Genomic DNA, 16,225 nt, shown 5'->3' on the forward strand with positions numbered 1-16,225 from the left:
ACCCTCAGGCCTTTGGATGCTGCCGTGAGAGGGAATCTGTTCCTCTTTATCTTTGAGGACAAAGGAAATCTAAAGCCCATTCTGACTTGAGAAAAAGGAAGGATTATCATTTCAGAGTTCAACTGACGTTAATTCTACAGTAAAAATTTTTTAAATGTGGCCTGGATATTTTTTCTAAAAATCGTATTAACACAATCTAAGTTAATTCCAGCCTCTGCAGTCAACATTACCATGTTAGATCTTTAGAAATAAGAGTTCCGAAAACGTAAACAATCAAAATCAAAGCTCACTCTAGAAATGGGTGTGGCTTAAGCAGCAAGCTCAGTCCCGTTATTCCCGGGGTTTTGTTGCAATTTCGATGGGTCTGCAACCATGTCTGAAACTGACCAACAGGTGAATGCACCAGCACCCACGGCCACCCAGACGCCACCTCTGGCCCTCCCTGCGGCTGCAAGGCACACACACCAAGACGGGGCGTTAGCACTGGGTCCCCTGTGCCTTCCCAAGGATGCTCGATGACAGGTGGTAGCAACTTCGTTTCTGCAGAATGTTCTCACTGAGACAGCAAAGGACCTCTTTGTGACTTCAGCAGCTGCATGTTCAAAAATAAAGCGACCAGGTCTCAAAATAATCACCAGTCAACCTCTCTGTTATGAGGATGCTTCATGGTGGCAAGGGAATGTTTTACCCCCATTTCTCCCACTGTTCTCTCTGTGACACCCAGTCCACCCCCCTCCGGCCACCACCTGGCACAGGCCCCAGGGAAGCCCAACTCCTGTCCGGGAACAAGGATACCGGATGGGGAGCAGTTAATTCATTGAGCATCTCTGAATGGCACCGAAGCACGTCCCTGAGCGTGACTGAGAAAAAAAATCACATGTGATTAAACCACACAAGGTAAGTATGATCTTAAACCAACACACTTCCACGTTTGTTTGGTTTTTTACAGACTTACATCAATCAAAAAAAGTCCAACTTGGAGAATTTTGCTTTTTTTCCCTCTATAGGTGAAAATTTTGAAACATCAGGAAAATCAATTCCACTGACAAGTCAAATGTCTTGAATTGGTCCAACTATAATTCTTGATGAAATAAAAAATCATTACGGAAAAAAGCACACTTTGGTCTTTTTAATCTAGTTGAATCATACTGTTAATTGGTAAATGGTATTTTTTTAATGGCCGGTGAGGGCCTTTAAACAGCTGTTTCTAATACCTTATGGTATATTTCAAACTGCAAATCAAAATAAATCTTGCTTCAAACAGATAGCTGTTTGTTGCTGCCGTCTTCCTGGGTCCAGTTTCTCGTTTCCAGGTCTGTGGCTGTCTTTTCCAGCCGAATGCTTCCTCTCCTCGGTGCACCTTGACCTCTGGCCCTCTCTTTTCAGACACGGAATTTGAAATGGCAGCTTCAGTGAACTGACCAATCAGAGACCGAGTAATGAACCGTCTGCGGTAGCAGTGACATCATAGCTAATTCCTAGCAGTTTTGCTGAAATATCATCTTTAAACATCATATAAAAGAAAAAATCACGAGCCCCACTGACGGGAGGGATAAATGCACCAAAGGGAATGTTTTAGGTTAAAAAAAAATATCCTTGGATTCATGAAAGTTTTAAATTTTCTGCACACATATTGTATAGCAGCTTAAAACAATCTATTTCTAGACTTTGCTTCAATTCCTCTGAATTATTAAAGACTTATTATAACATAACTGTATAAAAATAGTATCAATTCAATCATCTTGTTTGACAGTGTTAAAGTATCCCAACCATTTATACATACCCATATACACATCTCTAAAATAATGAAACAACTTGTGCAGAATTCTGTCTTTTTTAATGGTCCAAACATGGGAAGGGTCAGACATCTGGGAACGATGTAACACTTAAAACCATCTGTAACAGCCACATACACCTGGACTTCCGAACCAACAGCCTGCAGCAACACCACCCCAGGGGTGTCTCCCGTCTGGCAGCAAGAACACTTTCCCCGGCAGACACAAAACCGGCCTCCACAGGACCGCCAAACCAGAGCCCCAACACACCTGGAGCCCTGCCTGAGTGAGCTGCCCCCCGACATGGAGCACCGTCAGTAACCTCCCCCACCTAACACCCTTCTCGGCACGCCGTTCCACACCACGTGTGAGCTGGGGGAAGAGTAAAAGCTTATTGGGTTAACTCGGAGGTGTCAGGGTTCCTGGGCCATCCTCCCATTCGCATTTCTAATGAGCCGTTTCTCAATTTCCAAGAGATGAACCTTACCTTCCACTCCAGAGCAACAACTGTACCTTCCAGAGAGAAGCGAGCTGGTGAAGCTAGTGCCCCGGGGAGGAAATGTGGGACACTGTGCCCAGACCCTGAGGGGGTCCAAGTGCCTTCTCCACTCCGTGCGCTCCCCGCGTGTGTGCAGTGACGATGAGGGTAGCAACATGCTGGGAAGACGCTCACTCTTTACGAACAACTGCTCTTCCGTCTCAGTGGGCTTTTTGGCCTTTTTGTTTTTAAACAGAACTTAAGGACTGTTCTTCCCTTTTCCAACCAAGACTGCAAGCTACACCCCTCCTCCGATGCTGGAAACAGCAGGCGGGAGAACGTGTGTTAATTTAAACGCCAGTGAACAGCTGAGATGGACGGCGACCCTCCAAATTTCTTTTCCAAAGTAACTCCCATGAAAAATAAAAGACTCAGTAATTATCTTCCCAACTCTCAAAACAGAGTTTCATTTGAACAGTACTCTCTTCCCCGATGAACACAGCACAGACCTGTACACGGAAAGACGTGGCACCTCTAAGAATTCCCAGGACGGGACGACAGGGGTGGCAAGTTACGCATACTGTTAGGAGTTAACTGGAAATGGACAACGCAATTGCACTAAGAACAGGACAAATAAGTGGACGTCCGAAATCATCGTCATCGTTAATTTTTCGTCTGATGACTCGGAGGACGTTGCTGGGAGACACCTGCTCGCATCAGCCAGCATTCACCGGGGCGGGAGGAGGGCGGGCACTCTCGGTGGAAAGAGCCGCGGGGAACCGATGCCACTGGGATTGGGGGACAGTCCTCACGCTCCCACGTCACCGTCACCGCACCACCCACCCGGTGTGAAGGGTTGGCCACTCATGGCAGATAAACGACAACATAGAAGTCCACATACACAGTCAACCCATTTTGACACATTCATTCCTTTTTCAATAGAACTCATTTTAAATTATACTAAAAGGTGAAACAGAGTCTCCTTCCCTTACATGTCCATCGCTGATATGTTTTCTGAGGTCAGGCAGAAGGATCCAGAATTACCGCGTCACACAACAGCCTAAGAGTTGACACCCAACAGACTCGCCCACAAACTTGAAGATTTCTGGAAGTCGTTATTGCCCTGAATTTAAAACCCAACTGCATCTCCTTCAGAATCTCTGTAAACACTGCTGATGATCTACTGCCGAGTGCCGTCAGTTCTGAGGGACTCCGGGGCCGCCGCGGGCACGCTCCCTGGGTTCCCTGCGGACCGAGGGCTCCCCGGCACAGGCAGACCCACACCCGTGGGGGCAGCACACCCGTGGGGGCCCAAGTGCCGCCTTCGCAGGAAACGCCCTCAGCTTTCAGCCCCAGGACACAAAGTCGCGTCTGAAGCGCACGGAAGAGACACCCGGCTGGCCCCCACCCCCAGCAGTATGCAGCAAAGACATACAAATCAGCAGGGACTGTTTATAGATAAAATATGGCCACACTGGGACAACTGATTACCCAACACTGCAGACAGTTAAGTTCCATCTTGCCAAGTCAAAGATATGTTTGATATCAGACGTAAAAATCGAAGAGATAAGCAGGAATCATCTCAAGTTCTAGGTTCACTGATACCAAAATGAGTGTGTAGCAAAGAAAAAACTTTCTTTTCTTCAGTAGTTTTGCATGTGGATAATGTGACGGTGGCAGGGAGGGAGGGAGGCCGACCCCGGGCCTGAGAAAGGTCACAACTCCTATCAGGAGCATCTCGGCGTCCCAGATCTCCCCAGTGGTGGAAGAACCCCGGAAAGGAGTGAATCCATGCTCTGATCCTTGCCCTTCCCCAAAAGGCCCCACCTCAAGGGCTGGAAACAGCCGGCATGGACTTCCTCAGGCCCCATTTGCGCCAAGACCCTCCCCGTCCTGGGTGTCAGAGGCCATTGCTGTTCCTGTGGCAGAGGGGGGGCTTTGAGAGCTCGACGACGCCCAGCCGAGGCTTGTTGAGGAACTTCGGGGCGCGCCGCAACACCCGCTGGGCCTCGGTGAACGTTTCGGTCAACTCTTTCTTCCACTGCACAAACTCGGGGTCACTCTAAGTGGAAACACACAGAGAGGTCGTGACAGCTTCCCGCATTGTGCCGACACACGTGGACGCTGCTGGCAGTGGCCGGCGGCCTCAGACCTGTCTCCCCATGAAAGCACACTCTACTCCTCTGCCCCACCCCCGGGCGGGGTGTCAGCTGGGGGTCCCTGCGGAGGAGGGAGCGCCATCCAAGCCCCCACAGACAATCCTCGCACAGCCCCACTGAGACCACGCATCCGCCGGGTGAGAGCTTACCTGTGCTCTCTGGTTTCCGAAACAACTCCAGCCGGAACAATCGTAGGCGAGGAGTTGTGACGAATTTTACACATCTTCACAGGCAGTAACGAGGCGATTAAACACATTTTTCTATGTACTACTGGTCCCTTTGGTATCTTACCTTTATTTAAATAGACTAGCCTCAAACTCAAAAATGCCCGAAAGATCTGGAAGATTATGTAACAAATAAAGTTCCAGGCCCTTATTAGTTCCTGGCCAGAGTTCCAGATAGGGTAATCAAATGAATTCGCGTACTTCCTCCTCCCCTGTGCTAATATTTGCTTCTCTAAAAGTAATTTCACTTGCTGCAAACCTGGCGCCGAGTCTCGCTACGTTTGTGCGGGAGAAGGCACGGGTGAGACAATGTTTCATTACCAGGCCGCCGTCTTTTCTGAAGGTAGATAGGTGGGCAGACATTGTTCTCAACTGCACCCAAAAAATAATAAACACTCACCTCACATTGCAAGACAAATTGCTTCCCTCCTTTTATCCTCAACAAAATGCATTTTTTGTCTTTAATCTGCGTTTCTTCCACAGACAGAATCTGTTCCATTGTCAGCAAATTTTGCTAATCATAAAAATAAAAAGTATCAATTACTTCAAATCGTTCATGATTTAAGTTCAATCCGTAAAAAATACCTAGAACTACCAACTTAGAAAAAGGAAACAAAAGAAATTCGGCATTTTTCTTTCCTTGATAACGTTCCGGAAGTGGGGCGAGATGGCTAACAAAGGGCCCACACAGGTTCAAATCTCCACAGCGCAAAAAACAAAAAACACAAACCACCCTGCAAAGAAAGGGGTGTGCCTGGAAGGCCAAGCAGCAAAGCTGTTCCCTGCACACAGGCCTGGTGTCTGAGTGATTTCGAAGCACAGATTTTTATACCACGCACTCCTCTCAATTCTGCCAGCCAAGTGGCGGGGGAGCAGGACGCCCGCCGCGTGACTCACGGGAGCCAGGGCCGTGCTGTGAGGCTGCGGATTAACAGCAGCCCAGAAAATGCGTGGCAGGGAGGGCTCGCCAGCTAACGCTGCTCCGATGACGTCAGAACGATGTAATAAATACAGGCGACATCCTTAAAAGACTGTCACGCTAGGTCTATAGCATCACTGCTTAAGGGGAATGCTGTGGTCCCCTGGGCACCTTACCATCTGACGTGTTTTGGGTAAATACTCCAGGAACCCTACATGGAAACGACACCATCACAAACGCTCACGTTTGCTTTGTTCTCGTTGACACCTGCGAATCCACCTGTGCGAACTATGTAGCTTCTCACACAGAACATTAAACGATGACTCTTTCAAAACTAAGTAACTGCATCTGATGTTAAACAAAGGAAGATTTTTACTCAGTTTTCAAATATGCTGAAAAGTGGGACAATTTCTGTTCACAGGGCACAGCACTGCCCAGTGTACCCAGGCCCTCGCTATCTGGAATCACACATAATGATAAACTGTAATGAATCATAACTCAGGTGCTAAGGGCACACGGCGCTATACAGTACAATATATATTACACACTGTACTATATGATACTTAGCAGCACCTGAGGTATATAATTCAGGACCCCCCACAAAGGGTCTTAATAATTGTAACTGAGACCCTAGTTGCATGAATTTTCAGAAAATGTCTTTTATGGCATTAGTAACAGTGAGAAGATCTTGTTTGTTTATACAGAATGTAATATGGGGGGGAGTGGTGGGGGATAATGGAGACAACCGTACTTGAACAACAATAAAAAAAAAATGTAATATGTAACAGCCACTGTAATTACACAGCACGTCCACCAACGGGCTTTAAAAAACACATCCCATGGCAACTAACCAAGATCTGGGCTTCCTTCTTCCCATGCTGCTGCCCGCTGGAGAACGGATGGGCACTACTGTGACGGGTCCCATACCTCAGTCACCCTTGTAACATTTTCCCCATGGCGACAAGCCCTGGGCTCCTCACACAGTAGGCGCCTAATAAATGCTGCCTGGCTTGCTGGAAGGGACAGTGTAGACAGAATTGCTTTTTATCTTGTTCATGAACATTAGCTCACTCAAGGGCCTTACAGAGCAGCTGTATCTTCCTGTCTGTTGTAAGGAATCCACCTACAAGCTTCCGACAAGGCAGGGACAAAAGGGAGTGTGGTCTGGGGACTTGGCCTTGGGGCCAAGCATCTCTCCCTCATGTCAGCTGTCCCTGGTTACAGGAGGCCAGCTGTGCAGGGGAGATGCCGATTACATAGGCAGGTCCCGGTCAGATCACCCCTCACGGAACCGTCCAGCTGGGTTGGGGGTGCCAGACCTTCCCTCTCTACACCCTGGCTCCCTCTTCATAAAATATGAGTTGAACCCCCAAGGGCTGCTGCACATTAAATGACTTTTTTTAACAGCACCCCCTTGAAGGTAAATATGCAAAAGAGTGTGACAGCTGTTATGCTTTCTATTTCCCCCACTTTGCGGATGAGCAAACTGAGGCTCAGAGAGCCAGTGTAATGGCCTCAAAGTCCCCGGGCCACTCAGCAGTAGATTTAAACACCTCCGTTTGACCCAAAGTCCTAGGTATTTTCTCTCTCTTTGGATCTACCCAACTGCTCTCCAGCCTTCTTCACACCTGTCTGCTTTGGACCTCACTGAACGACACATTCCATTTTCAGACATCACAAAATGCTTCCATGACTTAGAAATCTAAAAGTTACCGTTTGAATGTCAAAATCTCATGCATGCGAGTTAAAACCGACGCACAGAGCTTCGGAGGCTATGTTACAAACATGCAGCAATGCGGGATAGCATGCGACGTTCGGTATGAAGGCGGTAAGGGCTCGGTAAGACGCAGGAGACTCACCCGCGACTCGCCCTCCCCTCTCCACTCAAGCCTGTTTGGAAAGAGGTAAAAATATCGACGCTGCCACTGAGTCAGAAACGGGTTTCCCAGTTTCAGCATGTACCCGTGCATGATGCAGTCTCTTCCCAGAGCGTAATCTGAGGGGCAGAAAACATCCGTGAGTTAAACAGGGTCTGAAACGGAATGTACTAGTCGTAGGAAAAAAATAGAGTTACACACTTTCTGGAAAAATCAAATTTCTAGCAATAGGCATTACAGAAATCATGGCTTCCTGCCAAAAATGTGTAAATTAAATGTACTGGGGTAACACTGGCCAGTAACGTGAGTACGTTGCCAGTGCAGAACGCTACATGCCACCTATGTATGCTGTGTTTACCGCCCGAAGTCCGACTTCCTCCCGTCACCCTGTCTGACCCCCTCCCCCCTTTGCTACGTCCCCCCCGCCCCGCTTCCCTCTGGGAACCACCATACTGTCGGCTGTGCCTGTGCATTTTTGTTTGTTTGCCTTGGTCGTTCGTCTGTTGAGGAAATTATTATTTCGGTCTTTGCAAGCACGGGAACTGGGAATCTGAAGAACAGAGGTTTCTTCAGCTCTCGCTCTGAGCGTTGAAGAACAGGGAGCGATCGGAGCCACGCTATGGCCCAAGTACCTTTGCCTCTGTGTGGGGCTGGGGTCTCTCTGTAATCTACCTTTTTTCCTAGATAGTAACACTGAGAATTTTCATGTCCTACTAAGCCAAAGTAACACAAGGATCAAAATGATTTATTCTTTGACTTAAAGTTGTATTTATCTCTCAAATATATGGCTATGTATAGAGACCAAGCTCCTTTACACTCATGTTGTATCCTGAGTACCTTTTTATAGTGACATATTGTCTCTCAAAAAAAAAAAAAGGAAAAAAAAAGAGAAAGGTTCGCTTTAAGTGGTTTGCTCTGCCTTCCTTAAAAGCTTGGATGATTGTGCTAAAATCAGTCATTCACTCTCATTCATTTATTCAACAGTGAGTGAGCAGCAAAGTGCTGAGCGTGTTCCAGCCACTGTGGACTCAGCAGTGAGCAGACACAAGCCTGCTCGCCCTCAGGGGGCTTCCGCTCTGGCGGGAGACGCAGAGGACAGGCACACGGGCAGACCCTCGCTGCGTCCAGTGGATGCGAGCAGGCGGGAGAAGAACCACAGGAGGGCGGACTGGGGAGGGGCAACGGATGTGTCTTCTCAATGGAAAACTGTCTGCACTTCTAAAGTGTATTTAAAGTCGAACTCTTGCGTTCTGACTTCAGAGATCTAAGCCTGGACGATTCTGTTCTGTGAAGGTGACTTCTGAGATCTTCAACTGAGACCCAGTTGTGCCCAAATTAATTACTTACACATGAAGATAAATTCATTAATTTGTTAGGCATTCTAATTACGGATTTAATTAAAAGGAAACACTTCAGCAAGGTCATTGAGGGGTATGTTTTTTTCTGTGTCTCATTTGTCCACATTCTGGTGACACCATGGCCATCCCTGGAGCAAATGACCATTGACATTGACAGAACTTCATCAATTCTGTGTGAGACCTGCTACAGTAAAGACTGTCCAGAGTGGCCTCAACTGACCTTTTCTCACAGGAGAGCTCAGAGGTACAGCCCCTTTCCCTGGACAATGGAGGTGGGCACAGGGGAAGGGCTGGACTGGCCCCCGGGCACACTCCGGGGCCTGTGTGCAAGGGGCGACTCATCGAGGACCAAGGGTACTTCTCTCGGCCGATGACAAACGCTACTGGGAAGCGCTGGGCAAAACACATAAGGCAGCGTCACGACGCCCCCCCACCCTCGCCACAGTGACCATAATGTGGAACTGCCTCAGGCCGTTTTGTTACACAGTTAACCTCGCTCGAGAGGTCTTTGCTGAGAGGCAAAGCAAAAGGGTATCGGGCCATAATCATCAATCACAATACAGTTACATACCCAAAAGCTGTAGAATCTTAGAACAATCAAAGAGTGACAACATTTAGGGAGTCAAGAATGAATGCCCTATTTAATATCCGATGTTACGTATTCCACTTTGAAAACCCTAATGGGGCACTCGACTACTGTAAATACAGATATGACTTGGCATTTCCTAATGCTGTCTGTAATATGAACGTGTTAACACACGTGTCTCTCCTCACAAGTGACATGCAACGCCAAGTCCCTCACCAGGACTGGCCACGTTTTGTGGGGCTGAGCCAAAAGTGAAAACGCAGGCCTCTCGTTCAAAATTGATTAAGCACGGCAAGGCAGCGACGGCAGAGGCTTCAGCAGAACAGGGTGCGCCGGTGCCACGCGGCCCTGGCCCTGTCCCTGACCCGGTCACGCTCACCCTTCCAGGAAAACCTCCTGAGGAGCCCCCAGCGCTCCAGGAGGACACGCGGACAACACTGCCGACTGTCTCCACGCATTTTCATTTATATGTTGACTAGAGCCTTTGAAATTTTATACTGAATCCTTCCAAGACAGACAGAACGAAAACAATTTATGATATTCCCCCGTTTCTACCAGAGAGCACTTTGTAACCCAAATACTTTTTCAGCTTCATAGGACGGTTTGAAAACCCACTGCCTTAAGAACATCCTGAGAGACATTAGCTGGTTCACCTTCTTCGTGGCCAAGTTGCTTATTTTTAGCTCTCTTCCTGGCCTCGATTTTATCTGTGTCTGCGTTCACTGCTTCATAAATGGTCTCCACCACTTCCTGCTGCCAGCGTTCGGAGATCACCAACGGGAAGTTCTTGTAGAGCTCTTGGTCACAGTCCAGAAGCTTAGTATTGAAAGAAACGGAGGCATTTATGAGTTAGCATGCTTACAAAGGCGAGAGATTCACAAGTCTCCTAACTGTACACAGGCACGTACGCTACGATGGCACAGAATCGTTCAGAATGTTTGATTGATTGTGACAAGTCTCTGCTCATGACAACCAAGCCACCAGGACCCCCCAACGGCTGTGACAGGTGAGCAATCGCACCCTCGCTCCCGGTCAGTTAGGTCCACCGATTTTCTTAGCGACCTTCACTCCATTTTGCTGACGAAAGCTACCAAACATAGGGTTTTATTTGAAGGACTAAAAGGTTTTGACAACAAAATAAAATGTCACCTATGGTGCGGATATTTTGCATTGCAAAGAGACTCCTGCAGTTTTTAGAAACAATTAAGAGGGAAAAGCCAGAAGACCCTTCTATCACCTTCAAACAACGTGGAAAGTGAGGAAAACAGAATCTAAGCCGGGCTGAACCTACCTTTCATTCCACGAACCTTCCAGCTGATCCAAATTCACCCATGTCGTCAAATGTCTGAGCAGAAAGCTCAAGGTGCGTGGAGAGTTTAGGCAACTTCGTATTTTGCAGTGTGTGATGCACACAACCACGGGTGCACATTATACTTGGGATTATTATAATGCGCATCCTTGTTTTTCCCTCAAAAATTTGGGCAAAGAAGTGTGCACTATACACAGCAAAATACGGCAGCCTTTCAGAGGAGCTGGAATGGAAACTACACTCGCTGTCCCTTCCCCACGCTCCTACCCAGACCTCCCCATTCCTCTCCCCGAGCGAGGCTGCACTCTGCACGTGAGGGAAGAACGTGGCTTTCCACACTGGAGCGGTAGTTTTGTGACAGGAAGGCTAGCGAGCCCACTGAGAGGAATCAACACGTGTCCTTCCGAAGCCCAAGTCCCGTTGTGAACTTGCTCTGCTCACTGCTTTGCCGGAGAGGCAAGCACAGGTGGTGTCCAACCTAAGAGGGTTGTGGACTTCACGCATTTTCGACTTTACGACGATGTGAAAGTGATGCGCATTCAGTAAAAGCATGTTTCACATTTTGAATTTTGATCTTTCGCAGAGCAAGGGGTTTGTGGTAAGATGCCATGATGCTGGGCAGCAGCAGCGAGATGATTCTGTCCAGCCGTGTTTAAGGTGGGCTAAGCCAAGCTATGATGTTCCGCAGCTTAGGTGTGTTAAACGCATCTTCCACTTACAGTATCTTCAACGTACCACTGGGTTTACGGGGATGGAACCCATCATGACCAAGGGACATCTATACTGGACCAATACTACCACAGGCGAGTTATTTAGAAGGAGAAGAAAGAACGAGCAAGGGTGAGGCACCAGCCCACAAGCCTGGGGCCGACTGACGTCACACCAGGAGAACGAGCACCCAGGGCCTGACCTGGGGTGCCCCCACCTGCTCTTCCCGGCCCGCTGCAATCATGTTCTGATTTTAGGGGCACTTGGATTCACAGAGTGTCCCTCTCAGGTTTCTCCAGACGTCCAGACCCGGCCCTGTGAACACTCAAGGGGGAGGCGTGTGTGTGTGTGTGTGTGTGTGTGTGTGTGTGTGTGTGTGTGTGTGTGTGTGTGAGTGAGTGAGTGAGTGAGTGAGTGAGTGAGTGAGTGAGGCAGTCAGAACACCAAGGCTGGAAGAGCACCTTGGGCTTAGGGACACCGGGAGAGACTCTGAAGAGTGTGGCAGAAGTAAAAACAGTCCTTGTCAAAGTAGCTGCTCCGAAACGGCCAGCTCTGCTTTATACAGGAACCCGCTCCACCCCCCGCCAGTTCAGAGCGCCCTGATCTGTGTGACCCGCTCTGCGCTGTTAAAAATGACTAAAACAAGGAAGAACATCTACCTTTATTTGTGAGCTTTTACAAAAAATATTTACCATCTGGGCTGCTTCTAAGGATAAAGAGCGGACAGTCTCTTCAAACACAGCCCCGAAGACCAGGCCGCCCGGCCCGGACCTCCCAGTTGCGGCCCAGCTGCTCGCCACTCCCGGCTGCTGTGAGCGTGCTCGTCAGGAAGCGCCCAAACCGTGATAGCAGCAGCGACCGGCATGAGCATCGTAATGTGCCAGGAGGCTTCAACGGTTGTGCCATTTGTGCTCGGAGACCCGTGGCAATGAATGCAGTCACTTTCCAGGGAAGGAAAGCGAAGCTCACGCGGCTACCGAGTGCAGACCTCAGCCCAGTCTGCCTGGCTGCAAAGCCCAGGTTATGGTTTACAAACTTGCTAGTACGAGAATCTCTTCTTAGCCTCATGAAGGCTCGTGGGCTCCCTCGCGACAGTCATTCTATCTCCAGCACCCACCATGGAGGGCAGTGCGTCTGATGGCACAACTCTGCTGGGACAGCAGAGGGCCTTTTGAATGACCCTGGAAGTGGGCGGTTCCCCATAGCTCTGCTGTGGGCTGGCACCTACACGCCCAACTCGCGCTGTCTCTCCAGGACACAAAGGATGCCTGGTGGTGCCCATGTCAGGTCCCGGTCACACAGCTGTCACCCGCAAGAGGCACTACTCCAGACCACAGAAGTGGCCTTGACCTCCTCCCCCTCCCCCAATGTCCCACTCCTGGGAAGCTGGTCCCACAAACACCCCAGGCGCCTTTACAACTCAGCCCCTCCTCCCCCAGCCCCACCTGTCACTCCTCACGCGTTCCTGCCGCTGTCACTGGCTGCTCGCCTTCCCGGCAGCCTCCACGTCTCCTCCATCACGTGCCCACCCTGCCTGCACCCATGTCCTGCTTGGCTCCGATCCGTGCATCACTAGTCACAGCGCCTGCGAGGCCCCGGCGTTGCACTTGTCAGTCTTTCACCTGCAGCTTGCTGGTGTGTTTGTGAGTGTTAACAGCACTGCAGCCTTCTGGAGGGGGTGCTACTTGGTAGGGAAAATCGAAAAATCGGGGGGCTTAGATAACAAGGCTATGAAGGCAGGCAGCCGAGGGGAGACCGGGAGCACCCGGGAGGGCGTGGGGAGAGCCTGGGGCAGCCGAGAGCGTGACACGCACTGAGCCCCGCTGACGGTGCCGCCCAAGGAGGGCGACGCTCTCTCATGACTCACTGTCTCTAATTATAACCTGTCCACGCGGGAAAACAGTAACATGAACAAAAGCTTGAAAAATGCAGAGGATTATATTAAAAGACAGTGACTATTTCATTTTTGATTGACAAATGCAAGGTGATTCACACTGTTTGCACCTTTTATCCTACGCAGAGGGATCTGAACACTTAGAAGAAGTGAGATGACTGGGTCTTGGGCGTGAGAAGGTGTGTGCTTGCCATACATGCCTGTTTTCTGTCCCGCTTCCTACACACTCGAGTGCTATTTCAATCACAAATACATGCGAATCAGTAAAAATCTGACCAGGTCACAGTTTATCAAACATAACGTTATCAGCCCCCCCCCAACCCTTCTGAGTTTCTAACCAATTCAGGTCCTTGACTTCTACAGTCTTCAAACGTGCAGATGTTCGTTTGTAAGTTACATCCCACAAATGGACCCATACTAGAACAACCACAAAGTTTGCTTTCTACTAAAAGATAAATCCCCCTACCCTTCAGAACAGCTGAAAGCAAACATCACGCGTGTACCTTGATGCCTTTGGTGTCCTCTTCATCAAAGGAGCCAATGTCGAAGGCGTCGGCAGCGTTGACTTCTCCCCGGGGAGGAATCAAGGGGGGAGGGTACTGGAAGGCCCAGAGAAATGAGGTTCGGTTACCAGGTGACCCCCGACCCAACCCGCCACTGCACGCAGAGAAGGCAGCAGAAGATCCAGCATGCTTCCCTCCACAGAACTGCAGCGAGGCTCGCACAAAGCACGCTACCTGCTCCACAGGTGAGCTTCTGCACTCAGTGGCCCCAAGGACCTCAGATTTTAGACAAATTTAAGAAAAAAAAAAGACTCATGTCCAAAGTCTTAAATAATTATTAAGTGTACCGAAGGCTCAAGACCGCACACCCTCCCGGCTCAAACTTTAAGGAAGCACCTTTCCCCAGGTGATGCGGGACCAGGTTCACTGGCCAGGGTCTTGAAGTTCAGCAGGGCAGAAAGAGCGCGTCACGCCCACCCAGGCCCCAAGGCTGATGCTGACCAAACCAAAGCTTGGCCTCTCGCTCTGATCGGGCAGGACTAATGGACCACTATTCCTCCACAGTCTGAGTTCATGTAAAAACAAGCCCAAAGCTAATAATCAATATTAAAAAACCCCACCTTTAGTCTGGGGTGTTTTCCTTATCAAGGAGAATATAGAAATATCTTAGAATAGGGAAAGGGACTTATGCTGATGTGCTATCATGTGAATTCTTACATCGTGTGGTCCTGGGCTAGAAAGTGTATGGAAGTTCACGACAAAGGTTTACTGTACATTTTGACATCGAAAAATATAAAAATGTAGTCACACACTGAGATGAGAAATCAAAAGGATGAGCTAAAGCTAAAAAAGTCTCAATTATATGGACATTTGAATTAGCAAGATAACAGCTCCATCTCACCATTTATTAATTTATACAGAGGGTATTTTCAAAATGTTTAAACTTGGGAAATGGAGAGGCAGCAGTTGGCGGGCCCTGCGGAGGCCCACCACCCGGCCACACCTGGACAGGAGAGCAAGGAGGACACTATGGATGGGAAGCCGGGGTGTGGGGGAGCTGGGGGCCCTGGGGACAGACCCGGGGGTGGCGGGGGCTCCCCGGGCAATACCTTTTGTAAGTAGACGTGTTGCCAGTCGATGCCTTTGAAGAAGCTGTGCTCCTTTACTTCCTGTGCACTGCGGGGGGCGGGAGGGGGGGAAGAGGCACAGAAGTGGTGAGCATGCATCTGGAAATCTAAGAAATACTCTGCAAAAATGGTCCCCCATTAGGAAAACAGGAGAACAATTACTTCCAGTTCCTTAAGAGAGAAAGGAAAAATATTTCCTTCAAAGCAACACAGGGAACACTGTGATGGTTCTTTTTTTTTAATTTTATTTTTACTTTTGATTTTAGAGTGGGGAAGGGAGGAAGAAAGAGAGGGAGAGAAACAGCCCCTAGTTGCCTTTTGCACAAGCCCGCAGTCCAGGCATGTGCCCTGACCGGGAATCGAACCAGTGACCTTTTGGTTTGCAGGACGATGCTCGACGCTCTGAGCCACACTGGCAGGGAACACTGTGACATTTAGAAATGCTGCACATCGAAGCTCGGAATATGATCCCACACGATAATCTATTTGGAACATTTATTCCAGTGTGGGAGTTTTCACAGGTTATGTATTTATTTATTTTTCTGTAATTATGAGAACAAACGTAAATAAGAATTAGGGAGATTTAGACGTTAGAGAGATTTATAGCAATGCCTTAGAGTTACCATAGATAAAATGATAGAAATACAAAGCACAAAATATTTGTTTTGAATAGAATTATAAACCTAGAAGAATTGTGCATGCGTGCTCAGGAGGGGCAGGCTGTCTCTCCTCATGGAGGGGATGACACACAGGACCCTAAGGTTCAGTACCAGGCGTGGCAGAAACTATGTAATGGACATGCTTACGTTGCCTTATAGTGTAAATACTACTTCTTCGTTTGCAACTTTTGAAACTGACCGATGTGCAAAGCATAAAGATTGATAATGGTTACAGAATAGGGAGTAATATCAAGTTGACAACGTAAAAATCAAAATTTACAATGACAAGCCCTGGCTGGTGTGGCTCAGTGGATTGAGTGCCAGGCTGCGAACCAAAGGGCTGCTGGTTCAATTCCCAGTCAGGGCACATTCCTGAGGTACAGGCCAGGTCCCCAGTAGGGGGCGTGTGAGAGGCAACCACACATCGATGTTTCTTTCCCTTTCTGCCTCCCTTCCTGTCTGTCTATAAATAAATAAATAAATAATCTTAAAAACAAAACGTAACAAAAAACCCAACAAACAAAAACACCAAAATTAACAATGACAAAAACTGGTCAGCGGGAGAGAAGACCACAAAGACAGGAATGGTGAAACCTTAGTTTCATAAGGTGGGGACTCAAGAGACACTGTGACTGATGGAACAAGGCAC

At 48.6% G+C, this 16,225-nt stretch overlaps 1 protein-coding gene across 4 annotated transcripts in view; it reads right to left on the reverse strand.

Moving 5' to 3' along the window:
* Positions 1-165: 165 nt before the first annotated feature.
* GRK3 (G protein-coupled receptor kinase 3) overlaps positions 166-16,225 on the reverse strand; it is a 113,004-nt gene continuing 96,944 nt past the window's right edge. For all 4 annotated transcript variants that reach the window (XM_053928311.2, XM_053928310.2, XM_053928313.2 and 1 more), the window contains 6 exons: positions 14,900-14,966; positions 13,791-13,886; positions 10,030-10,192; positions 7,415-7,551; positions 5,037-5,150; positions 166-4,315 (listed from right to left, as the gene is read on the reverse strand). In XM_053928311.2, coding sequence (XP_053784286.1) covers positions 4,154-4,315; positions 5,037-5,150; positions 7,415-7,551; positions 10,030-10,192; positions 13,791-13,886; positions 14,900-14,966 — 739 coding nt within the window. In that variant the 3' untranslated portion in view covers positions 166-4,153. The remainder of the gene's footprint in view (positions 4,316-5,036; positions 5,151-7,414; positions 7,552-10,029; positions 10,193-13,790; positions 13,887-14,899; positions 14,967-16,225) is intronic.

The sequence above is a fragment of the Desmodus rotundus genome, chromosome 7 (assembly GCF_022682495.2).
Source record: "Desmodus rotundus isolate HL8 chromosome 7, HLdesRot8A.1, whole genome shotgun sequence".
Lineage (NCBI taxonomy): Eukaryota > Metazoa > Chordata > Mammalia > Chiroptera > Phyllostomidae > Desmodus > Desmodus rotundus.